At 55.3% G+C, this 24,852-nt stretch overlaps 9 protein-coding genes across 9 annotated transcripts; 3 read left to right on the forward strand and 6 right to left on the reverse strand.

Annotated features, from left to right (window-relative positions):
- Window positions 1–74: 74 nt before the first annotated feature.
- Window positions 75–954, reverse strand: SPSK_05494 (large subunit ribosomal protein L18e; the record flags this gene model as incomplete). The annotated part of the gene is made up of 3 exons (XM_016732239.1): window positions 75–523; window positions 600–704; window positions 906–954. 3 exons carry the CDS (start codon window positions 952–954, stop codon window positions 75–77), a joined length of 603 nt encoding a protein of 200 aa, XP_016583663.1.
- Window positions 955–2,633: 1,679 nt separating this feature from the next.
- On the reverse strand, window positions 2,634–3,883 carry SPSK_05338 (solute carrier family 25 (mitochondrial phosphate transporter), member 23/24/25/41; the record flags this gene model as incomplete). Its single annotated transcript, XM_016732087.1, has 4 exons — window positions 2,634–2,877; window positions 2,965–3,377; window positions 3,477–3,809; window positions 3,875–3,883. 4 exons carry the CDS (start codon window positions 3,881–3,883, stop codon window positions 2,634–2,636), a joined length of 999 nt encoding a protein of 332 aa, XP_016583664.1.
- Window positions 3,884–4,764: 881 nt separating this feature from the next.
- On the forward strand, window positions 4,765–5,177 carry SPSK_05665 (uncharacterized protein; the record flags this gene model as incomplete). Its single annotated transcript, XM_016732406.1, has 2 exons — window positions 4,765–4,992; window positions 5,070–5,177. The coding sequence occupies 2 exons, from the start codon at window positions 4,765–4,767 to the stop codon at window positions 5,175–5,177; spliced, it is 336 nt and encodes a 111-aa protein (XP_016583665.1).
- Window positions 5,178–7,103: 1,926 nt separating this feature from the next.
- SPSK_05580 (uncharacterized protein) lies at window positions 7,104–7,742 on the forward strand (the record flags this gene model as incomplete). The annotated part of the gene is made up of 1 exon (XM_016732323.1): window positions 7,104–7,742. One exon carries the CDS (start codon window positions 7,104–7,106, stop codon window positions 7,740–7,742), a length of 639 nt encoding a protein of 212 aa, XP_016583666.1.
- Window positions 7,743–9,123: 1,381 nt separating this feature from the next.
- On the reverse strand, window positions 9,124–10,638 carry SPSK_05242 (uncharacterized protein; the record flags this gene model as incomplete). Its single annotated transcript, XM_016731992.1, has 8 exons — window positions 9,124–9,262; window positions 9,341–9,552; window positions 9,647–9,746; window positions 9,844–9,900; window positions 10,022–10,083; window positions 10,183–10,301; window positions 10,367–10,479; window positions 10,556–10,638. 8 exons carry the CDS (start codon window positions 10,636–10,638, stop codon window positions 9,124–9,126), a joined length of 885 nt encoding a protein of 294 aa, XP_016583667.1.
- A 602-nt stretch (window positions 10,639–11,240) lies between these two features.
- Window positions 11,241–13,736, reverse strand: SPSK_04973 (sterol O-acyltransferase; the record flags this gene model as incomplete). The annotated part of the gene is made up of 2 exons (XM_016731731.1): window positions 11,241–11,675; window positions 11,757–13,736. 2 exons carry the CDS (start codon window positions 13,734–13,736, stop codon window positions 11,241–11,243), a joined length of 2,415 nt encoding a protein of 804 aa, XP_016583668.1.
- A 1,744-nt stretch (window positions 13,737–15,480) lies between these two features.
- Window positions 15,481–17,717, reverse strand: SPSK_05019 (fimbrin; the record flags this gene model as incomplete). Its single annotated transcript, XM_016731773.1, has 4 exons — window positions 15,481–15,515; window positions 15,599–17,303; window positions 17,386–17,596; window positions 17,695–17,717. 4 exons carry the CDS (start codon window positions 17,715–17,717, stop codon window positions 15,481–15,483), a joined length of 1,974 nt encoding a protein of 657 aa, XP_016583669.1.
- A 1,719-nt stretch (window positions 17,718–19,436) lies between these two features.
- Window positions 19,437–20,346, forward strand: SPSK_05472 (uncharacterized protein; the record flags this gene model as incomplete). Its single annotated transcript, XM_016732218.1, has 2 exons — window positions 19,437–19,447; window positions 19,632–20,346. 2 exons carry the CDS (start codon window positions 19,437–19,439, stop codon window positions 20,344–20,346), a joined length of 726 nt encoding a protein of 241 aa, XP_016583670.1.
- A 1,173-nt stretch (window positions 20,347–21,519) lies between these two features.
- SPSK_04880 (DDHD domain protein) lies at window positions 21,520–24,807 on the reverse strand (the record flags this gene model as incomplete). Its single annotated transcript, XM_016731641.1, has 1 exon — window positions 21,520–24,807. The coding sequence occupies one exon, from the start codon at window positions 24,805–24,807 to the stop codon at window positions 21,520–21,522; it is 3,288 nt and encodes a 1,095-aa protein (XP_016583671.1).
- Window positions 24,808–24,852: the final 45 nt, after the last annotated feature.

The following is a 24,852-nucleotide window of genomic DNA, read 5'->3' on the forward strand; positions in this document are numbered from 1 at the left end:
AGACAAAACAAAAAAACAGGAAAAGAAAACACCACACAAAAGTGCATTTTCCCTTTTTGTTTTTCCTTGTCCATTTAGACCTTGAAGCCGCGAGACCGTCTGCGACCACGGGCACGCTCGAACTTGCGGCCCTTGGAGGCCACGTACGGCTTCTTGTGCTTGTGGGGGCCAAAGCCAAAGTGCTTGACGGCCTCGCGGGCATTCTTGGGGCCGCGCAGGAGGATGGTGTTGGCACCCGTGGGCTTCTCCAGCGCAAGCTGGTCCAGGGTGAGGGCACGGCCGCCGGCAGCGGTCAGGCGGGCACGGGCCGTGGCGGTGAAGCGCAGGGCAGCGACCTGGACCTTGGGGACGGTCAGCAGGCGGTTGTCGTCGGTGACGGTGCCGACAACGACAACGGTCTTCTTGGCGCTGTCACCGTTGCGGGTGTTGGCAGCGATGCGCGACAGCGAGACAGGAGGGCGGTTGATGCGCGACATAAACAGGCGGCGCAGGATGACCTTGTTGAAGGACGCATCGGTACGGCCTAGCCGGTGGTCGGTCAGTAGGTGGAACAATACATTTCAACAGCGCCAGGAGGGGGGGGAGGGAGGTGAACTCACGGGCCAGGAAGCGGTAGAGCTTCACGAGCAACTTCAGGTAGACGTTGTCGCTCTTGGGAGCGGCACGGTGCGAGTTGCGCACGTGGTGGTGCTTGAGATCGATACCTACAAAAACGAGACAAAAAAAAGAAATTCCTCCCAGTCAGCCCTTTGGTTCTTGGTATGCTCAAAACAAAAAACGAGATTTTGAGGACGGCAGGCCGGAGCAAGCAGTCCCAGACAAGTTCGGCAAGGAGACATAACAAAGACTGTTTCCGCGCAGTCGCATGATGGGCTGTTTTCGACTGTCTCAATTCCCTCTCAAACCATCTTGTCCACCCTCTGTTTTACAAGAGGGGGAGCCAAGAGAAGCCATTCCGGAGCGAGAGCAGATCAAGAAAGATGCCCATCAACGCAAAGACCCGAAACAATCCTCATCTCCAAGTCGAACACGTCAAGGTGCCGCAGGTCCAGCCGCCAAGAGTTCGCAGGAGGGAGCCGAACAAAAGCGGCCAAAAGGTCCGACCAGACGGGACAAGAAACTTCCACAAGCAGGACGAGGCGTCGATTACCGTTCGGCAGAGATGTCCTTGAGAGCAGGTCGGTCGAAGATCAAGCAGCACAACACAACGGGTAGCAAGCCACAGAAAATGCCCATGTTTAGCATGATGGCAACATCGCTCGTCTCTTTTGCATCCCATCTCAGTCGTTTTACGGGCGAGACGAGAGAATCAAGATCAAGACCCATATCCACAGATGCTTCCGCATCGGGCCCCCCGTCCGTCTCCTGGCGGCAATTGCCTCGTGTGTGCGGTGCTGCTTGATGTCTGGCTTCGACGCAACCTCGCTCTCTCCATTCTCTCGTGTCGGGTCTCGTCTCGATGGAAAATGGGCGCGGGGAGTCTCTTGTCCTCGTCTCGTTGTCGTTCCAATGGCCACAGATGTCGTTGTCGTCCCTCCCACTCGCACACTTAAAAAGGAAAAAGAAGTCTTTTGGCCTTGTCACCGCCCACTGTCCGCCGTCTCTCGTCCCTTTTGCAAAGGACAGAGAAAAAAGCGTCCAGTCGGAAGCAAAAGACGCAAGAAGAGCTTGCTCTCTCACGTACCCATCGTAAAAGCTGACTCTCGGAAGAGATTTTGTGTAAAATGAACCCCAGATAACCCGCAAAGTGTCGAGATGAAAAAAGTTGGTTGACAAAAGAGTGTCGTGATGGTTGGGGCAGGGAGAGGGAAAAAAGAGATAGGGCCACACGGAAAAGAGAGGGGACTGGTGCAAAAAATTATTAGCAAAATCTGGGCCAACAAGCAAAAGCGGAACCTGAAAAGTGAAAAGTGGACCGTTCCTTCCCTTTTTTCTTCCCTCTTTCCTCGTTTCGTTCGCTGTTTTAAAGTGCTTGTAAAGCGGGAATTAGTGGGTGGGCGGTGAAGAGCGGCAATTAGGGTAATGTGTTTTGTTGCTGATTGGTGCCCCAATGGAAGGCGCTATTGTAAAATCTTATGTAATAAATGACAAAGCCAGGAATCTCATTGCAGATATTGACGCCAGGGACGTTGACTTGCCTGACAATTTTTCAGATGACATAAGATCATGTTTTCGCAGCTTGTGTTTCCCAGTGTCAGATTCCGTAGATGGTTGTAAAAAACAGTTCTTAAGTAAAACAAAGTACAAAGCGCTGCCTCCATGCAAACCAGTTCCAGAGTCCAGTCTATCCAAAACGCAACAGGAAAATAAACCAGTCCCTCCCAATGCAGTGAAATCTATACAAAGTCCCGGTCCTATGACTGCTCCCTCAAAACTACTTGATGAGTATCCTGACAGCTTGTTGTGCTGACGACGACCAATAACTCGATACCCCTATAGCGGGAAGGTAGGCCATTTGGACGGGGCAGGGAAAGAAAGAATCGTGACGGGCATCTAAGGTCTAGCGTCTAGACATAATTTGGAAATGATGCTCTCGCGCTGTCTCCCAATGATAAAATAAAGACAAAGAAGCAAAAGTGAGCGACATGAAAAAAGAGTATGCATCCAACAACCACTGAAAAATATATACTTGGTTATGAGACAGCTTCCTCGTCCTGTTCAACACGCAGCCCCAGGAGGAAGTCGCGCGACATTTCGAAGCTCAGCCAGCTGGACGCCATGCTCGGCGTCACCTTGAGCAGATTCGGGACGATGCCCTTGTACAGGCCCCTGATGCCTTCTTGCGCAACAATCACACGGATGGCGTCCGTTAATGACTTGTACTGGTAGCCCATGCCCGACATTGTGTTGATCTGGAACCGGCGTCGCAGGACGTCACTAAGAACGTTGGGAGGAAAGGTTAGCAAGCCAACGGCTCGTACATGGTGTGTGTCAGTGGCCTCGGGGCTGTATGTCTAGACGTACAAAGGATATGTGCAGGTTTGCGCTACGGCGCCGGAGATGGCACCTGCCGCGAGTTTCCGTACGGCCGTCGGGTTCTTCTCGCCGTCTTTTGTAAAGTATTGCCGGACCGCTTCGTACGTCATAAAGTTGAGGCCGACGTATGGTGCCACGCCGGCCACGGTCGGGATAATGCCGCGGTACAGGGCCTTGAAACCGCCTTCGTTCTTGTACATCAGCACGAGTGTGGCCCACATGCCGGGCATCTGTGCTGCCCGGTTGCCCAGGCCGGCAAAGGAGGCTGTCTGGATCGAAAGGCGTGTCCGCACAATGTCGAGAGGGTATGTGAAGACGACGGATGTGATGCCGGCAATGCCACCGCATGTGAGGCGCGCTAATGATGTCAGGTCGGCGCCGGGATACGACTCGAACAAGTGCTACAACGGAGAACATGTTAGCACTCCCGTCCATGGGAAATGGAGCGTGACTGATAAGAAGGCAAGAGACCGCAACGCCTTGGCCGCGCACCTACGTACCGTCTTGTAAAAGTTGTAGCTGCCAAACTGCACGGCCGAGTAGGGCACAATGCGGATGCAGTTGGTGCCGTTGCCGCGCATGAACCCGCGCCAGCCCTCCTCCACCCACATCTTCTTGAGCGCCTGGCCCACGGGCATCTGGTATTCGGTGCGGCCCACGCTCTGGATCTGGAACAGGATCTTGAGTCGCTCGAGGGGCGACACGACTGTGCGGGAGACGGCTCCAGCGACGCCACCGCCGCAAAAGGCCGCGACGACGGGGTCAGAGAAGAAGAGGCGACTCTGGGTGAGGATGTCGGCCCCCACGACCGGTTTCCGTTTTATTAAGTCATCCTAGGCGTAGCGTATTAGCAGAGGGCCAGCGGAGGAAAAGAAAGTCGGGGCGAGGGTGGACGTACAGTCGCCATTGTGTATGTCTGTATGTCTCGGAACGGCAGAAAAAGAAACGGGCAGGATTGCCCAGGCAAAAAAGTCACCCTCCGCAAACAGGCCAATTGACGTGGCAAAACGCCCTCAAAAGCGTCGCTCGCGTTGCCTCACTCCCCAGCAGTACGAAGCGATGCACGGGTTGTATGAATGCTGTGTGGTCGTCGATGCGGCGGCTGGGTTTGGGTTTTGGGTCGATCGTGGTCGATCGTGGTCGTGTCGGAAAAGGGTTGTCTTGTCGGATTGCGCAGGCACAGGCAGATATGCACGAGGTTGCAGGTGTCTTGCAGGGTGCGCGCAGGGTCGGGAAGGGGGAAATTTTAGCAAGGAAATGCTTAACCCGAAAAGGCGATTTTGCGGAGGAAGGGGAGCTAGATTGGCTTCCAAGGGACGTAGTCGACGGGCTTGCCAGTCGCGCGCGTGTGACAGCTCGCGTGTCAAGGTCAAGAGGCTGCGAGGAAAGAGAGGAGGCTGATTGAACATGAAATTGATTTGCAAAGAGCTTCCGTTGGCTGTTTTGCGCTCGAGGTCACGACGAGGGTCGAAGGTGCCAGGAAACGGGTTTCAAAAGCCGGGGCGCCAAAGTGGGTTGCATTGAGCAAGGCTGCATTGGAAGCGGCTTAGTTCGGATGGCGGAAGCAAGGAAACGACCGGGTGCAGGTGCTGGACAGTGGTCGATAGCCGAACAAAAGAAGGACGAAAACGAACGACGGCCCGTTGTGAAGGAAAGTTGAGGCAAAAAGTGGTAAACGATAAATGGGCGGGAGTTTATCGATATTTGTCTGTTCGCGCAGATCCTTTGACAAAAGACCACAGAAGACCATCTATCGAATCGAAAGGTCGGCGAGCAGGGGCACTGGGGATGTGTGTCGGAGCACGCGAGGGAATGGATGAGGTAGACGGACGTGATACGACGGATAGATCGAAAGAAGAAAAGAGTGTTGTCGAAATCGATTTCGGGTTCGAGAGAGATAGTCGAAACTGGAAGGAAGGAAGCTGTGTCCTGCCGACTGTCGCTCTTTCCCTGCGTCTGGAAAATCCAAGGAAGGTACCGGTGCTTGCTGTTGGAGAGAAATGGGAAGGAGCAACGGTGTGTACTTTGGTAATGCCCAGGCCGTGCGCTTATTTATCAGTGTCTTGTTGGGAGTCTGATGACACTTTCGTCAGTGTCGACAACAAATCCCACAACGGCCGCGCCAAGCATGGGGGAACGCAGGAAATTCCAGAATGAAAACGAAGCCAGAAGCGAGGAGGGACAAAAAGGAGAACACTTGAGGACAGGAACCCTTGGCAGCCAAGAGAGCAGACGGCCAAGATGAATTGGGGGCTTGGTCAGTTTTGGCGTTTGGCAAGACGCCAACTGAACTGTCTCCCAGACGGAGTAGTGGCCTAGGCAGGCCTAGCTCGTCTCCGAGTTGGATTGGAGGGAGCCTGAGGCGTATGTCGCTGAAAACGGCAATCTGGCTGTGCAAAGCAGAGTACGAATACGGAGCAGGAGTCTACAAGCGCCGACATGAGGAAATGGTTAAATGTCGTGTGAAGAAGGGACAAGCACAGAAGTGACAGGCAAACATACGCACGCTCGCTGCGCTTTGTTTCTTTGAGGTCGAATTCGCAACTGAAAGCCGAAGTGATATAGGTAGTGCGGCAGAAAAGTGGATACGCTCACAGACGAGGCTGATAGCCGACTCCTCCTTCAGATGGCATTCTTGGCACCTTTGGTGAGTGCTCTGTACTGAATACGCACGGGTTGCTTCGGTAGTCACAGCCAGCCGTCATCGATCCAAGTAAGGGAACAGAGTGCGCCCCAGAGGCGTTGGGCCCTGAGATCATGTCTCAGACCAGCCGGCCAAGACATCTGCTACTTTCAAATGTGACCTCCCGCATATCTCACGCCGCACACCACAGGGGACATGTGCTTCCAAAGTGTTCCAATAGGGCGGCAAACACGAAATCGTGAAAGCAGGGCGAACTCATGGTCAGCCGTATGACCTGTGCAACAGGGTGAGCGGCATAATCGGCCTTCTGGGGCATAATGGGAAATAAAGCGACCTGCTGGGTTGACCACGCGCTAAATGATCAAACAGGCAGAAAACAACTGGTCACGCTGTTGGTGAGACCAATCTCAGCGGCTCAGACTCTCTCTCCCAGCGGACTGCGGCCTGTTACCACGGCCTGTGATTTTCCGGACAGCCAATCCCTGACTGTCAAATGCATTTTCTCAACCTGTGAAATACGTTGTCGCTCTATGGCTCTGGAACAAAGTGTCGTGGTGGCTTTGGGAGGTGCCGCTAAAGTCTCTCATGATTTGTTAGAGGAGGAAAAAAACAGACAATAACACTTGAGGCCAAGAACGAAGACTTGGATATGTAGCTGGTTGGAGTACATCGCCTTGAGGAGGTGGCGGTACTATCTGTTGTATCGACAGACGCCGGGCCAGGTTTCGATTCCCGGCCGAACATTTCTGCCATGTAGGTGCATTAACTTGTCATCTTTTGTCGATTTCACATCATCTCACTTGCTTAACGGAAGTCCTACCAACCTTCCTCTGATTTTCTGGTGTAAAGGTGCGCTTCTGTCTTCCGTGCTTTTGCCTTTTTCATCATCCCAAGCCCGCTTATCTAATCCGATAAACTAGCTTATTAGTGGGTTGAAAATCCTACCAACTCACATATAAATAAGGGCATAGGGATATAAGTTTATATAGGTTTATATTTCAAACAATCGGAAACGACTCAGTCTACTGTCTAGTGAGAGGAGGAAGCCTCAGTCTTGTATCTCTCTCGAACCTCATACCCGTCGAAGGTTTACGATGATATCGTATAAAGTTGACACTTTAACCTCATTCCTGTATAATGGTTCCGTATAAGGCTTCATACCGCGTTCCTATTAGTCCAACCTCTCCAACGAGCCTTGTCTTTGTGACTTCTCTGGTGCCCTGCCCCTGTCAGCTGCCTAACAGTCACTCGTTTCAATGCACATCTACGCCCCTTCCGTGTTTATCTCTTTATCTTTAACGTCACATACTGCCTCGTTAAGGTATCCCACTAAGACCGAGCCGTACTCTCGCAGCCATAGACTGTCAACACACGACACGAATCAGAGCCTAGACAGCGTCTTATGGGTTGTGTCACCCAGCGTACTACTACTTTCCCTACTGTCCCCCCACGAGCTATTCCTATTGAATTTATTCTGACATCTATGGAGGACCAACAAATCACAGCATCCGACGAGCGGGGCGCCCAAAATATACAAATAACGGTCGCATCCTCCAACTTTTCCCTCTCTCTCCTTCTTCCCACACACACACACACACACAGTCTCAGCTTCTTGTCTCCTCTTACATTCCCTCGCCTTCTTCATTATAACACGCTACACAGCGTCGCAAAAAACACTCAACCTTACGATGGCCAACCCAAGGCAACGCTTAACGCTCGAACTGACATCCTTACCCGAGGATTTGTCCCCGCTGATAGAATCAGAAGTCTGGGCAAGCAGCGCGACACCAGTGTCGCCATCGAGAAAGTCAACGAGCTGGTTAGCTACTACAAGAAGGAGGAGTCTATGGTCAAGGGATACGTCGTGCGCCATCGCGGCGTCGAGTTCACCGAAGCAGATCTGGCCCTGGCAGACGATGGCGGTCTGGTGCAGCGCTCCATCGAGACTGCGTCTATCCAGGATCTCGAGCAGATTGCTGTCGCCACCTTGCAGTTGACCACCAAGCTGTCAGAAATCCAGGTGGATGGTCTCAAGAAGCTGGTGGCCGACATCATTCAACGAGAGAGGGCGTTGATCGATGCTCTTAATAAATACGGAGAGGGACTTAAACATGAGGACTAAGAAGGGGAACTATTTATTCTGTACGATTTACACATGGGATGGGATGCAACGCTGGGGAGGGGTGGGGCGGTGGAGGGGTGGGGCACGGCTAGCTAGAGGGCACAGGGCTGTCAGGGTAGCAAAGCCCAGAAAAGTTCTAGACGGGAGGAACACAACAGTGACGACACTAATATGATCCGCCTCTGCTATGCACACAGCCGCGAACCTGAACTGCAACTAGAAGGAAGAGGCGCAAAACAGGGAGTGTTGCTGTAGCTTCTTCAGTAGCAAAGTGGGCCGTTGGTTAGTTTTCAATAACGGCAGCATTCTATCACCTGGACGTATCTACGTGAACCAAATACCGTCAACCAGACCGCTCCAGTCAAACTGGCATACTGGCTCCTCAAAAATAACAGTCACATAACGTCCACTTAGACAGCGGTCCGAGCAACCTGCAAATCAAATATCCACGAATGTGTATTTCCCTAATCGGGGAACGATGTATTTCTATTTACGAGTTGCATCCCGTTCGATATCGACGCCGAAAGACAGTCGAGAACAAGAGGACGAGGACAAAGACGAGTAGGTTACAACAACGACTTGACCTCAAAACAGTAGCAACAGCAGAAAAAAATCAAAAAACAAAATAAAAGGAAATAGAAACACATTACTTTTGTGGGCGTTCGGTCTTCAAGAAGACAGCCCCCGAAAAGAGCTGCTTGTCGCACATTCTGCTATTTGACCGTTTCGTGCCGTCGGCGAGCGTTCCTTTCGTGACAGAAGACAAAGGGTGGGAAAGACGGACTTGGATATGAAGGGGGCCGAGCTCGAGGAACCGACATCCGCCGCACAGCCCTCCGTAAGGGACGATCCTCCCGCAAGCGATAGCTGGGATTCGCAGTACGTGGCGAGGGGACGACTAGGGGGGGAAGGGTACAGTTGGAAACACGATGAATATAAACGACGAGGGCCGCGGGATGTATCGAAAAGGGATTTGGATTTTTGAAAGGAGTTGGAGAACCGTCAGACGTTTTCCGCGTGCGACACCGACCGAACCGATCACTAAAATAAGAGAAAACAAAACAAGAGAGTGAAATAGAGGAAAGAGCTGACAAGTACACAGAGGAAAGGTGGCGAGGTGGTTCGAAGAGACAAGCTCTGGCTTCCATCTCATCAACAAAATTCAAAGAGCTGAGTAGGCAGGGCGCGAGCAGGGCACTTAGATGTTATAAGAAACAATATACCGTGGCGGCACACGGCCTCGGGGCAGCTTGAGGCGCTTGCTGTGGTAGGGGCGAATGCGTCGAGGTACCTCGTATTGGCGGACAGTATCTCTGGACCGTGTCCGTTTGGACCCGAAAACGTTTTCTCCCATGCTGCGTGTCGTCAAGGTATCGGGACACTACTCTGCGACGTCCAAGTCGTCGTGAGCTGGGGGAGGCGGGCTGTCAATGCGCTCGCGCTCCTTACGGTCGTCACCGTTTGTGCCGTTCTCACGGCGCTCGTCGCGTTCCTCCTTCACATCACGGTCACGGTCACTACTGCGCAAGATATTAGCAATACGTCACGTGGTGGGAGCGACATGGACAATCAATCGGTACAAGGGGGTAAAACCATACCGTTGCTCCGGGCTGCGAGACCGGTCACCGCGGTCGCGACGCGAGTCACGGTCGCGGTCGTAGTCGCGGTCGCGGTCACGACGGTCATCCTTACGAGGCGAAGCATCACGGCGGCGAGGAGACGGGGAGCGGCCACGACGGGGAGAGCGGCGGCGATCGCGTTCGCGGCCGGAGTCGAACCGCCACGAGGCGGACGGGGGAGTGCGTGCCCACTACAAAGCCGCTCGTCAGTCAACTGTGGTAAGACACAGAGCCATAACGCCCGCGGTTTGTTGTAGAAATATCAGCTTCGGGGTGTTTGCTTACTTCGATCTTCAGGATGTCGTCACGGCCAATACGCTTGTTATGCATGTCGTGGTATGCATCGTCGGCATCGCGGCGGTCCTCGTATTCGACAAACGCAAATCTACACAAACGTTAATCCATGTGTCCGAGGGCAGAGGCACTTCGTGGAAAGAAATCGTATGTGAATCGCAATCCCTGAGAGCGGTGCAAAAACTTACAGACGGCTGGAGGCGGAACGAGGAGCGGGGATGTCGCAACGGACCAGGCGGCCGTAGCTAGATTGCAAATAGCTGTCAGTACTGTCCGTGTCGATATGTCTGTCAAGATGGTGAAGCTCGTGGCGTGTCTTCTTTCTTCGTCGCTTGGCACGCTGACGTCGACAGAGTGCAGACGTACGCACGACATGCATGCTCTGCGTTCCATTTCGTGCCACCCTTCGCGTATTGCCCAACGACGTCCTAGAAATGAGGTGGCATAGGAGGGGAAGCAGCCTGTCTCCTCACAATAACCAGCAGCCAAGGGTGCAATGCTGTGCAACAGGAACGACGCTATCGTACCATTCGCTCCTTCGCTGGATAGAGGCCTGGGCAGGATGAGGCGCGTACGCAGACGAAAGCGAGAATGGCAGCGAGGAGCAGGGGGGCGCAAACGAGGGTGAAAACACGGTTTGACGAGGCTACGTCGAGAAACGCAGAAACGGAGGAATAGGAGGGACAGGGGTGAGAACGGAGGAGAAAGGACGGTCGCGACGAGGAGGAGGACGAGGAAGACGATCGCGAACAGAAGGACGAAGAGGACGGAAGGCGAGAGACGGGAAAGAGGACGGCAGAGGACGAACAAGGATGCGAGGAACTCTTGTTTTTCGCAGCTCCGTGTCGACGAGCGAGAAAGACGAGGCCATTTTGATGACCTTTTTCTCAGGAAACATACCGTTCGAATTCGTAAGCGAGATCGCGTGCGCGAGTGCCGTGGCTGAAGCCGGTCACGTAGAGAGTCGTGCCGCCGCGAGACATTGTCAAAGTACAAATGTGCAGGCGCAAGGTAATGGAAGAAAACAAGACAGGGTCGTGGCAATGTCAAGAAACAATCGAAGCGATGATTGTGCGTAGCAAGAAAATTAAAAAGGGGGGGAAGAGATAGTGTTGAAAGAGAAGGGAGAAGAAAAGTTTCGGAAGGCCCGAAAAACCATTTATGGAAGGAGGACAAAGAGAGACAGAATGCGACGGAAGGCGAGAGTCGAAAAAATAGATGATGCGACGCCCGCTAGGGTAGGTGCGACCAGCGACTGAGCCCAGTGAGCAACAGGCTGCGTCGTGCTTGCCACTTGTCTAGTCATGACCCACAGTCACGTGTCGTAGCGCGACTGCGGCAAAACGAGTTTCATCGTGGGCGCGCTTCCGAAGCCAACTACGAAGCCGCGCATAATAGGCGTGGTTATAAGCTCGTACGTCGTATTAATGGGACCTGGCCCCGGCCTCACAGATAACCGAGCTCGGGCAATTAACGATTAATATTGAAGACGTTTAGTACGCTTGTGCATAAAGCAGAAGCAGTCAAGCATAGCCTATGTAACCACCGCACCGGCATTATACCAACGGCAAAAATAGCCGCAACGCTACAGAATCAGATACAGGCTGCACAAGATCGTCGGCCCCATGAAAATCCCGGCCCAGAACATGATGTTGCCCAGCGTCTGGCGGTTGCGCATCCACCGTGTTCTGCTCAAGCGCACCAGTGGCAGCTGGCACATCTGCAGGAAGAGCAGGTAGCCGCGCAGTTTCTTGAAGATGCACCACATGACGAGCTCGTGGACGCACGCCGACAGGAAGAAGGTGATGAGTGTTGCCGTGTACTTGTTGACCTTCATCGCCGAGATGGAGCTGTGGTAGACATGGCGCAGCAAGAAGAGGTGCACCGGCCGGTTCCAGTCGCGCGCAAACTCGTCCCATGTGACCGAGTTCCACCAGGCCGAGTAGAAGTTGCGGTCGGCAAAGAAGGTGATCTCGGCGAGGAAGTTGAGAATGGTCTCCCAGATGAGATACCAAGTGAGCTGTCGAGGCACGAAGTACGAAATGGTTAGCAAGAGTGTGCGGAGTCGACACGTTCAAACGTTCGAGGGGGACACACGTACCAAATACTCCATCATGAAGGGGAAAATGAGGTCACTCAACATCCACGGGAACTCTTTGAAGCGCTCCGCCAACGGCATGCCGGCCTCCTTCATCGCAACAGTGCGCATGACGACGGGGTACATGAACGCCTGGGACACCATAATCATGACAAAGATGATGCCGAAGACGGCGACCAGCTTCTCGGCAGCGTAGCGCCAGTTGATCGTCTCGGACCGCGGGTATTCGAGCTCGTACACGAGTGTCGGCAGCACAATGTACTCGTAGTGGTTGTTGAACGTCAGGTTGTTGGGGTACATCTTGTCGGGCCGCGTCGACTTGCCACGCAGCTCTTCGGTCAGGCCGTCAATCTCCCAGTGCAGGATCCGCTCAAACACGCGCGCCTGCTGGTAATCGAGGGGCTGCCCGGACTGCAGGGCGGCCACGACCTTGTCGAGCGCTTCGGGGGTCGCCGTGCTTGCCGCCATTTGCTCCGCGGTCGCGTGGGAGCCTTGCTTCTTCGCATGGCCGTCCTCGGTCTTGACGCCAGACGACACGGCCGCGCGAGCCGCGGAGGCCAGTGCGGCGTCGGCATGAGGCCGGCTGGACGTCCGAATCTTGTCGCCAACATCACCCCCGTGCAGCTCGGCACGCTGGAGCTCCTCGAGGCGCGACTGGAGCGTCGCGCGGCGCTTGTAGATGGACGACAGGTAACCGTTGTAGAAGGCGTACGAGTGCTGCTTCATGAGCATGACGAGGCCATGCAGCACAAAGAAGACGGTGTGGGACCAAGGCCAGTCGCGCAGCTGCGTCCAGCCGATGAAGAGTGCCACATACATTGTCTGCCAGATGTTCTGGACAATCCAGCCGGCGCCGTCCCACTCCATGAGCCGGCCGTCGTGGACAACGAGCTGGATCAGCCAGCTCACACCCGTCAGCGCACACAGCACGCCGTCCGACAGCAGCATGACAACCACATCGCGGTGGAACATGTTGGCCATGATCTCGTTGGTGCCGAGCGGGCTTCCGGTCTTGCGCCAATTCTCGGCACCGATCTTGATCATAAAGACAAAGACGGAGATCCAAAAGAGCGTGAAGAAGCCGTGGAAGGGGCTGTTCGCCGCGGCGGCGTTCTGCCGGTCAAAGGTCGAGAAGCCGCGCGTAAACACAAAGTCGCTGAACCGGCCACGCGGCTTCTTCTTGCTCTTGGGCTTCGAGGACACCGAGCCACGACGGTGCTTGGCCTGGCCACCGTCGTCCAGCAGCGCCTTGTCGTGGACGGCGATGCCGTCCAGCAGCCGCCGCTTCTCTTCCATGTCCTCACGCATGTTCTCCAAATCGGCGCGCAAGATCTCGACAAGCTTGGGGTCGTCAATGGACACAACGTAGCTTTGACCGTGGCTGTCCGTCCGACCGGCACCGTACGCCTTGACGGACGACAGGCCATTGGCATCGCCGTCGACGGATTCGGACGAGGACACCGCCGTCGTGTCCGAGGAGTGCTGTGCGCCCTGGCTGTCCCTGCCGCCACCGGCGCTGCTGCTGCCGCTGCCGCTGCCGCTGCCACCCTTCTCTTCAAAGATCACCGTCGCCGACAGCTTGCGCCCGCCCCGCTGCAAGCGCGACGTCGGCGAATATACAGCTTCCCGTTCCAGGCCCTCTCGTGGCGAGTTACCCTGCTCCGTCGTCGTGTCGTCGAGCTCGGAGGCGTCTGCCTGCACCTCGTTGCGCAATTGGGTCTGAGGCTTGCGGCGTTGGCGGAGCACCATGCCCTCGGCAGGCCGTGATGTGAGCTCGTCATAGTCCTCCTCACTGGGGCTTTCCGAGGCTGTGACGGAGGCGTCTGAGCTAAATGTGCGGTCCAGTCTTTGGGAGGAAACACGAGCAGCGTAACGCATGGCATTGGGCCGTGGTTCTTGTTGTTGGTGTTGTTGATTTTGTTGATTTTGCGCGACCGCGGCAACGTCACTGCCCCCTTGGAAAGCAGAATCGTTCGGCGCCATTGTGGTATGAGGGTCTAGTCAATCGGTCTTTCCCAATACTGTGTTCTCTGAAATTGAGCTTGAGCTTCAGCTTGAGCTTGACCTTCCTGCCCTTTAATGTCAACCCAGATGGGAGGGTTTGTGGTGACGTAGGGCAGGTGCGAAGAAAAGCAAACGGAACGAAGGAAAGTGGATATGCGGACCCAAAATAGCTGTCCGGATTGGGTGTGGCAGCTATGGAGCAACTAGTGGACTCGGCCCCTTCAGCAACAGTAGTGTGAAATAAGCCGCGCAACAGAGGGGTTGAGACAGATTTCAAGTTGACATGGTAGGAACGGAACAGCGATTCTTGAGATTAGACGGGTATTCGAAGTGCGACTGTAAAAGAATCGGCAACGACCTCGCTTTTTTATCGAATTTAGAAACGGTCAGTCGGAAGTCTGCTTTGGGGCGAGGGCGAGCTCTGACAGCCGTAAGGTGGCAAGAACAGTGGTTTATGTAAGAGAGGTGAAAGATGACCACTACTTTGCGCCTTCCGGATTCTTCGGCGCCGACAACAGGCCACGAAATGGTGGGGGAGGAAGGCGCGAGCGAGTCCGTTATATGTTAAAAACCAGGAGAGCGCATTGAATCCGTGAATTGAGGCGCGCCTTCCAGACACGCATGTGAAGAAACAAAAGCGAGAAATACCGAGGGAAAGAACGAACCCGATATTTGCGGAAAATAAATGCGAGGTGCAGGAGCGACGGGGGAAACGCAATGGAGAGCAGGGAATGGTTTTGGACGGCGGCGCACAGAGGCTCAGCGGTTAGGGAAAGAACCACCAAGCCACGGATGGTACTGGAAATACGCCATACGTATTTCGTAAATGCGCATGCATGGCAGCTCCAGGTGTCCACTCTGTTACAGGGTAATGCCAGCGCCAAGATGCACTAACACAGGACAGCGAGGCACTATCCCAACGTCTTCCGAGGTGGCTAGCGCTTACGGAGCGATACCGATCTCCATACGTCAAGTATTACTGGCACTGCCTATCTGCGCTTCTTCCTGCTTAGTATCCAGTCTCTGACACCTTCCACATCACTCTCTCAGAGCGCTCAAATTGGCCGATTGCTCAATGGCGACCTGGCAAAAAGGTATTTTTCGCCGCGTCGCCTATTCCGAGCCATGTGGCCGCCGATCGTGCAAGTCTCCATTCCGTCTTAGGTCAAGCCACTCTCTATCCGATGCCATCAAACACAGGCGCGTGATGAGTGCCGGAGCGGCCGGAACGCCACAGGTACCCGAAAGCGTCCGGAGAGAACGGCGACCATAAGGCTGTATTGTAAGGAGGGCTTTTGCATGCGTAGTAGTGGTAGCATATTACGAAGGAGTCGAGCGAGGAAGGGGCTCCGGCAGGCCTGCGTTTGATGACGCGAACATCGTCGTGACGGCATGGTATGTTTTGGTGCGAAGTGAGATGGAAGAACATAAAAGTATTTGAACAAAAGACAAAAAGTAAAATACCAAAATAAAAACAGTTGAGAAGGGAAACGGAATGACGAGAAAACGAACAAGACGAGAAAACAACAAGACAACCGCAAAACAAGGCAGGAAACGCAAAAGGAGACGCACGAAAGCTGGAGAGAAAACGTCCCCCGTCCCTGTGTGAACCCGCACCGATTCTTGCCTTCTTGCCCTTTTTTTTTGTTGTTTGCCCAACAACGTCATACCCAAACATGCTTCCTGCTTCCTCTCAATGCCTCGTTTGTCGCGTGCCGGACTTTTACGTCATCTTCTCGTGCGTCGCCATCAACGAGCCTAGAAGAAGAAAAGAGAAAAAGAAGGGTTAGTGTCATGTTACTTTGAAACGAAACTGCTTTCAAAATGTACAAGGAGCTCACCAATGAATGTCGTGACCAGGCGCGAGCGCACCTGGCAAATGTCCTCGGGCACCAGCCAGATGGTGGCGCCCAGCTTGCGAGCAATGCTGATGCTGAGCTTGGCGTTGAGGTACGCCTCCTCGTCATTGCGGCCGCTCGTGACCAGGTCGTAGTCGACATAGCTGCTCTTCATGCCGTTGAGCACGTCCAGCAGGAACACGCCCGTGCCAATGGCCGGGTCCTTGAAGGAGCGGATGGTCGAGTTGCGGCCGCCCTTGCGCGACATGTCGTTGGCCCAGCGAACCATCTCGGCATCCGTAATCTCCTTCTTGCCCAGGCGCTGCGCCAGCGACGACAGCGTCACCGTAATGTCGCGGCGCATCAGCTGCCACACGAGGCCGAGTGTCAGCGTCTTCTGGCCGTCCGTAATGTCGGCGCCCTGGATGCCGACCAGCGAGAAGCCGAGCTGCTTGCCGAGCTCGATGGCGTAGTTGGTGTTCTCGACAGCCTTGAAGCGCATGACCTCGCCGCCGTTCGCGGGCCGCTTGTTGACGAACCGCCAGTTGACCGAGCCGGCCACGACCTTGTCGTAGGCCTGCAGCAGGATGGTGCCGTCGCGCAGGTCGTCAAAGAACGACTGCACCGCGGGCTGCACGTCCAAGCTGTTGAGCCACAGCGTGAAGACGCGCGCCTCGCGCTCGCCCTCGGCGTCAAAGTCCTCCACCTCGGCCTTCTCCTCCTCGGTGATGGGGTCGAGGGCGGGGTGCGTGTTGAACAGGTTGGCGACAAAGGCGAGGTTCAGCTTGGGGTTGCCGGCGACCAGGGACGTCGGCGACAGGAACTTGCGGCAGCCCAGCTTGTCGGCGTTCTGGAGGACCTCCTCGGCGCGCTGCAGGGTATCGCGGGTCTGGAGCGGCGCACGCGTGCAGCCGTACTCGTGGCCGATCTGGGCGAGCAAGACCGTGTAGTTCTCGCCGTCCTTGACGTCCGACGAGAAGTTGGAGACGGTGCGGGGCCAGTTGGCGGCCTTGAGGTGGTAGTTGAACCAGCGCAGCAGGATCTGCTCGGGCGGGAGGCGCAGGAACTGCTCGAGGGTCTCGCCGTCCTCCAGCAGGCGGTACAGCTCCGGGTGCAGCTTGATGTCGATCTTGCCGAGCAGACCGCGGCGGATGATCTGCCAGATCAGGCCAAGAATCAGATGCTCGCGCACCTCGATGATGTCGCCGCTGCCAATGTTGACGACGGAACAGCCGATGCCCTTGGCGGACTCGATGACAATGTTGTTGTTCTCGGTCATCTGGAATGCGTTCAGGGTCTTTGTCTTGCGGCCGGCAACGTTGAGCACACGCTCGTCGATGGTGTCGGGCACGCTGTCGTTGATGAGCTTGGCCAGGACAAGGCCGTCCTTGCACTCGTCAAACATCTCAAAGGTGTCGGTGGGAAAGGGCAGGCGGTTGCCAATGTCCGGGTCGCCGGCCAGGACGGCGTTGATGTGGCGGGTGAACTCGGTGCGCTCGTCCTCGTTGATGGTGTGGGTGGTATTGGCGTTGGATCCCTGGACATGGATCTTGCCGCTGACGCTGCCCTTGGAGGCATGGCCGCTGCCGCCGCCGCCTGTCCGCTGGGAAACGATACCAGCCTTTGGTGACGCCGGGCCGGGGAGCGGCGAGGCGCCGGTGGAGATGCGCTTGGGGTCGCCAGCGCCACTGCGGAGGTTTGCGATGAGCTGGGTTGTGTTGTCAGCGAGTGCCCGTGACGGGAAAGTGAGATTGGGAGACGAGGCAAACAAAAGAAGAAAAGAGACGTACGCCGACATAGTCTTCGAGCTCGACGCGCCGCGACGAGTCGAGGTCCACCTCCTTTAGAGCTTGGCGTACGACATCGTATGGCTGACGCTCGCTCGCCTGTGTAGCCTTGATGGCCGTGGCCTCGTCGACGTAGCCCTTGTCGTCGACATCGAGGTTGCGGAAGGCATTGCTCAGTTCAAAGATCTCATTCTGTTTGAATTGAGGAAATTTCCTGTCCGGGACACTCGGGTCAGTAAGACCGAAGAAGGGCAGAACGGACGCACGCCAACCAAGCGGCGGCAAAAACCAAGAAACACAAGGGACACTCACCTCTGAAGCTTGAGAACGTTCATGGTGGGCAAGGAGCGGTTGTGAGAGTAGAAAAGAGAGAGAGACGAGAGGCAGTTTTGCGTCGTTGGAAAAGCCGATGACGACGGCGGGCGAGGAGGGCAGCTCTGGGTTTTGAGGGGTCCGCTGGCCTAGAGCAGCTCTCCGCTTTGCCTCTTTGTTCGTAGGTCGGCCGTCCTAGGCTTGTTCGCTGATTCTTTGTCGTTTGGGCAGAACGGCTGGTTGTTGGGTGGTTTTTTCTCAGACTATGCAGAAAGGCAGAGGAATGGCGTCAGGATCACAATATAAGGCCCCGGGCGCAAGCACGAAAGCCGGTTTGGGCGAGATCAGGGTTTTTATGCAGCAGGTACGACCTTTGTCAAACAATGGGGAGGGAAGTGCCAACAGTACGAATGTAGAATGCGGTTGGCGGGGGTGCAGGTAGGAACCACCCGCGACAGTCCAGTCGCCACTGCCCAGCCAAACACGCCGTGCAGGCAACCAGGAAGGAGAGAAGCGCCAAAGCCCCAATACGGCGGGTTTGGTATTGGCGTGCGGCAGGTACGCAGCGAACTGCGAGGCACTGATGTAATTATGCCTTCAGCCCCTGGACGTGGAAAGGGAAGGAAGGTGGGGTAGAAGCTGCCCCCCCCCATCGCCCGGACGATTCGCTGACGCCTAGCCCCGTCACGCCGAGTGCGAGTAGAGCATGTGGTAAAAGCGGGTCTTAACGAAACACCGCAGCGCAAAACAGTAGGTGCGACCGTCAGCCAGGGCGGTCCCAGAGTGGGCCTCGCCGCAGCAGCTACGACCGACTTGCGTCGTCAATTTTTACAGGGCACTAGCTCACTGGTTGGTCTGCGAGGCAGCTGCCAATTCCAAAGTGTGCGGGGCGGCCCAACAGGTAATTACTCCTTCTCGCCTAAAGGCTACACAGCAAATTTTCTTCCTAGATCCAAAACCATCTCCAAACATTTTTCATCTCTTCTTTTCAGCCCTTGATTCACGCAGCCGCACACCCTGTTCCAGCCTCCAGCCGACGCGCCATAGCCCCCTACTAGGACTGTCTCCAGGTCAGCAGGCTACAGGATAACAAAAGGCCGCCAAAACGCGCTTTCTTGCGTGCCGAGCTTGTCGGTTGCTTCAAAGGCAAGGCGTTCCGTTGTCCACGGCCTTGATTCTTCTTGCATCGCAGACACACGAGCTTCGGCTGGCCCGACGTCCATCGCGAAAGCTTCCATCTGCGAGGCTCTCGGTCATCGGACGGCCACCAAACGGTAAGTCACCCGGCAGGCACCGGCTGGTCTAGAATATGTTGCGTTTTTTCTCTTTTTATATATATATATGTTTTTTGCTTCTTTATCTTTGCTTCGTGAGGACCCGCCATCATTCTTTGCGTCTGGCTTCAACAATTGTACAATTGCACATGAGGTATTGGACTCACTCGGATGGCGGAGAGCAACTCCGGGCCTACCCAACTACGAGGTGCTCGGCCGCCGAAACAGGAGCGCATTCTTTGTCCTCCTGGCTCACCGGGCCGAGACGCCCCTGGGGACTCCTACATTTGTGTCTCATGCACCGGCGCAGGTGCAATGCATACCGGGTTGCACTTATTTTGTCCTCTGCTATGCCGTCTTGCTTGCGTATAAACCGTGGCTGCTTCAAATTCTGACTGGAGCTTTCGTGCAGTAGTATCACCTTTTTCTCCCATCCATATCCCAAGAGACCCCCTACATCCATCCGCAATGGCATCACCGTGTGTGGCCTGCCACGAGCCCCTAGTGTTTCCCAACGAGGACGGCGTCGAAGTGCCAGACGACCTCCAGCTTACATGCGGTTGCCATTTTCACTGGCAAGTGCCTCTTTTCCTCTGACACTCACCTCATTCGTAGCAAGTAAAATTCTGACCTCGGGCCGCCTTCGCTCCGTGCGGCGTACAGGGAATGTCTGTTCGAGAACGCACCCGCAGTAGCCAGCACGCTCAAGTGCCCGTCGTGTGGCCAGCATGTCGCGACCAGCAGCAGCCAAGTAGGTGTTGGCTCGTCGTCGTCTTCGTCGGCTGTGGCCGCCGCGCCCGAGTCGCATCAGATCCTCACGCGCTACATCAACGAGAGCGGCCTGCAGGAGGGCTACGACGTCTACTCTGACATTGCCGAAGAGGCGTACTATTCGACGTATCCGCAGTTTCTGCGCGCGCGGCCGTTCCTGGCCATGTGCAGCGAAGGCCATGTGGAGGGCATCATCGAGCTGTGCCAAGAGGCCGACAAGGAGGAAGAGGAGGGCCAAGACGACGCGGACGAGGACGACGAGATGGAGGACGATGAGCCGTCCGTTCCCGTGATGCGTTCGGCCGCGTTGCTGCGGTACCAGGATCCGCTCAACCAAATGGCGACCGGTCTGCATGTCGCCATTGCAAACGACCAGATCACAGTGGCCTACTTGCTGCTGTACCTAGCCTCGCAGCTGCCCGTCGACCAGTTCCCGCCCGAGCTGCTGCAGTTTGCCGCGCAGATTGGCCGTCCGGAGCAGGCCATTCTCGAGAATGTAGACATCCGCTCGCTGCAGACGGCAGAGGGTGAGACGGCCGAGGTGCTTGCTCTCCGCAAGGGCGACATGTGGGCAGAGATGGCGCAGCGAGGACTATTCTCGGTGTAAGCATGCATCGGGTGGATAGACGGTGACGGTGTTATGGCATATAAAAAGTGACTGGGTTTACTAGAATGGGCGGTGTGGGTGTAAAGCTTTTTCAACTATTTATTTATTTATTTTTTTGACACTTTGTAAAGGAATAGGTGCCTAAGGCCAAAATGGGGTGACCGTAGGTATGGCTCAGTGAAAGAAAAGAATAAAGAAGATAGGAATTTAAGTATGCTTAAGTTCTCAAGACTTTCGTTTAGGCGACCGTTCTACAATACGTGGCCGCCTACGAAAGGATTCTTATATATTCCTTTTAAGTGGAGAAGTTTGCAGAGTTTTTGCAGAGTTTTCTTAGTTCCGTCGCTCGTCGCTCTAAGGCGCGTCGGCGACAGTGGAACTTGGCCAGAATCTTCCTTTTCGCCTTATGTACGATCGGAACTCTGATTGAGCTTTTGACCTTCCTCGGCTACTTGGGTAAGTTTGATAGGCGATTACTTGCCGAATCTCTTTCTCCTTACAATTTTATACGACGGTACCGTTACGACCGATAAACTAATTATAAACACTAACGAACCTAAACCACCGACTTTAAACGAGTCTTATAACCCGACCACTCCTCCGTTAACTTATCCGGAACAATAAACCCTTAAAGTATAACTTAACGAAAGAGTTTAAACGGTCACCGTCACCGGCCTAAAGTAACGACACACTAAATAATACACCGACTCTCCTTACACTCTTTACACTATCTACTTTCCTTACTTTTTTGTGTCCTATTTATTATATTTTATTTTATTTTATTCTATTTATTTATACCTCCTCGGTAGTTATTCGAACCAACCGTACGTAACCGTAACTAAAAAGATTACACACCTAGATCTATGACAGTGTTTTCCCAGAGGGTTCTGTCTAACTAGTCGCCAATAGTCAGGAGTGGCTGAGAAAGGCGGATAATAATAATAATATGTCAAATTCGGATGTACTAGGCTTGCTAATGTGTATTGTATTTTTTAATTATTTTATTTTGCCATTGGTTTAAAACATGTCCAGTATTTCCCGAGCAGTTGAAATACGGGAAACGTATTTACACACAGCTTAAATATACGAAATATGTAAAATCACTTGCCCAACTCTGGACGACATGCGCCACGCTTACCCAAAGCACAACAAGCCAGCTGGCCGAAGGCCAGTTCAGACCTCCGACGAGTTGCCCTTCTTCGCCTTCGCTGCCCGCAGCTTGCCCGCAAAGACCTGGGTCATCATAAAATGGCTGACGTCCGCGTCCGCCCAGTAGGTCAAGTGCGACGCGATCGTGTTGATGGGGTTGAAATCCATCACGCCCTCTTGGATGTGAAAGTCGACGCGGCCGTTGCGGTTGAGCGCGCGCACCTTGGCCTCCTCGCGCCGCATTCGCCGTGCCTTGGCCTCGTCGCGCCGCCAGCGCGCCGCCCGTGCCTCGCGGCTTTCGTCGCTGCTGCTGTCCTTGTCTGCCGCTTTGGCGTCCTTGGTGCTTTCTTTGGCCATGTCGGCGCGCTTCTTTTCAAAGTGCGAGAAGAGCGTCTCGACCTCCTCGTCGACCACAAAGTCGTTGGCGCTGTTGTCCTCTTCGCCAGCCGCGATCTGTTTTTGCTCCTGCTGGTTGAGTTTCGACACGTCGTCCGGTGTCAGGCCGAGGCTGCGGTTGAGGATGTTGGTTGTGATGCCTGCCTGGAAGCTCGACCACAGTCCCGAGAAACTCTGGCCCACCTTGGCGCCAATGTCCGTCAGCCCTTGTGGTGCCACACTGCCAAAGAGGCCCTTTTTTGTGTATGGCAGCGGCTGGGGCTTCAGGCTCTTCATGGCGGGCGCGATCAGCGGCTCCAGGCGGTAGCTGATGGGGTCTGATGGGTGGAAGATGTTGAAGAGCTGGCCCACCTTGGGCGACGACACCGACAAGGGCATGCCCGTTATGGTCGAGACGCGCTGGTCCGTCGCCGTTGTTGACGGTGCTGTCATGAATGTGTCGTCCGAGTACTCGAACCCATACGGGCTGTTGTCATTGTCCGCGAGCGACGACACCACGGCCGACGACGACAGTGACGAGACCTGATCGGGCGCCTGTGGCGACCTGAGCAGGTGCCGAGCAGCGATTGTGCGCCCCTTGAGCATTTGGAACAGCCCAATTGGCGATCCCAGACAGAAAAAGTCCTGCACATCAAAGTTGAACTCGAGGCTCTTCTTGCCTCCGGATGCTGAGGCGCCCTCAATCTCATCCTCATCGAACACCGTCGCGGACTTTGATTTTGCTTTCTTTGAACGGGTGGACGGCCAGATGCTGAGTGGGTTGCGGTATGGCTCAGCCTCTTCTGCGTCCGGCTTCTTCTCCTTCTGCTGGCAGAGAAGATCAAACATGATGGCGGAACCGAGCGAGTGACCAATGATGTGGACGGTGCCCTTGAAGCCCGGGTTGCGCTCGAGGAACAGGCTGTGAATCCGGTTGGATTCGCTCAACACAATCTCCGCAATCTGCTCGCGGTAGGCGCTCTGGTACAGCAATACGTCAAGGGCCAGGTCGGAGATAAGCGCACGCGCAAAGGCAACACCCTCGACAGTAATGTCGTCGAGGGCTGGGTACTCTTCTTCCTCGTCCTCGTCTTCATTCATCTCGCTGAGATCCTGCTCCTGCTTCTTGGACTCGCCGCGGCGGCGCGGAAAATCGAGCAGATGTCTCCAGCAGACGGGCAGGACCTGGATGCGGCAGTTGCCGGGCCCCTCCGGTGGCTCAGAGTTGAGCGCCCGCAGGTCCTTGGACTCTGAATACACCGATTTGAGCGTTTTGCGAAGCGTATTGACGTCGTGGATGAAATTCAGGCTCTCCATGCGAAGGCCAAGGAGCTGGCCGATGCCGTGCGTGACAAGGAAAAGGTGCTCAATCTCGCGGCCCTGCGACTCGCCGCTCTGAGCATTGTAGTCGTCAGAAATCTCCTCTTCGGCGCGCCGCCGGATCTCTTCCGCCTGCTGTGCTGGGTCACAGTTCTCGTTCTTGCCCATGAGAGAGGACAGCTGGCGATGGAGCTGGCTGCTGCGGCGCACCATCTCGGAAGCTGCTCCTGAGCCATTGTCATTCGTTTTGTCCTTGTCGGTAGACGTGCGTGAGCCGTCGTCCCACAGCTCTTTCCCATCAGCACCACTGCCGCCGGCAGTCGCAAATGTGCTCGGAGGCGCGGACCTTCGCTTCAGAGCCTTGAGCCGCTTTTCCTCGGCGCTGTCGCCCGGTCCTGTGTCGTCCTTTGCGGTTCCGTCCTTGGCCTTTTCTTTGTCGTCTTTGGCCTTGTTCGGTTCCGAGTAGCCGCGCACAACCTTGACACCGCTCATGTACCCACCGCCGGAGAAACGCTCGTACACAGTCGATGTGACCCACGAGAGCACACCGTCTGTCGACAGCCACGCAGTGTTTTCGTCCTGGTATGTCGCCACATGATTCATGTACTGCCCAAAGAGGCGGTGCGATTCGGGATGGAATGTCTTGTCTAGTGCGCCGCTTCCAGTTGCCGCCGGGCTCGAGGTGGCCGACGAGAACACGGACGTCACGGATGCAATGACCGACGAAGGAGGAGCGGTCGCCTCTGTTTCGGCCTCCGACCCTTTCAGATTCTCCGAGGACTCTTTTTTCGACACCTCGACAGACGCGGCGGCCTGTTTCTCGCGCACAGGGTAGAGCCACGGTTTAGCCTTTAGGTAGCCCTCCTCGAGCTGGGCAGCCAAGTTTTCTTCGCAGGCGCGCAGATTCGAGCCTTCTTGGTAGAACCAGATACCGCGGCGCACATCGTACACGGGGCCCAGCCAGTAGACAGGCGCAAGTTCGCGGTTCTCAATGTCCACGTCAAAGAGGAAGTCCTCGTTCACTGGCACTTTGACGCCGGAACCCTTCGTCTGCAGTCCGCCACTCTCCTTTCCGTCTTTGCTGGAGGTCGCTCCGACATCCGAGATGTCACTTGTGTCTGTCGCTGACTTGCCCCGTGAGCGAGAGCCTGGAAGGGCCTGGTCCCTGTCTTCGAAGCTCTCCAGTTCTTTCTGGTAGGCCGCTTCGATTGAGCGACTGTCGTTGGCAGAGAATTTGACATACTTTTTCGCCGGCGCAAGTGGTTTCGTGTCCTGTGGCACCTGCTTGCTTCCCATCCAGTTTGCCTTGCGCTTAGGAGAGTCGACCGCGTGGAACCATTGCACTCTCGGCGGCGGACAGCCTGGCGGATACCTTTTGAAGCTGCGTCCGTAGTAGGGCCTCGTACTGTGGTCAGGAGCGGTCGACGTAGTACCTGTCGCCGGGTCTGGGCCCGTTGTAGACGATAACGTCGTTGGCCCTGTGCCTGTCACGGCCGTGGCCGGATCCGCAGCTGCTGGGCCGGGCGTTGGCGTACTTCGGCCACTGCCGCCCCATGGGTTCATGGAGCCGAGCAGCGTCGTCTTCTCGGGTTTCTTGTCCACTGCCGGCGGACCCATTGTGTTGTCGGCGTAGTGTCGTTCCCCGAGCTGACCAGGGCGGTG

This window comes from Sporothrix schenckii, assembly GCF_000961545.1.
Source record: "Sporothrix schenckii 1099-18 chromosome Unknown Cont49, whole genome shotgun sequence".
NCBI classification, from domain to species: domain Eukaryota; kingdom Fungi; phylum Ascomycota; class Sordariomycetes; order Ophiostomatales; family Ophiostomataceae; genus Sporothrix; species Sporothrix schenckii.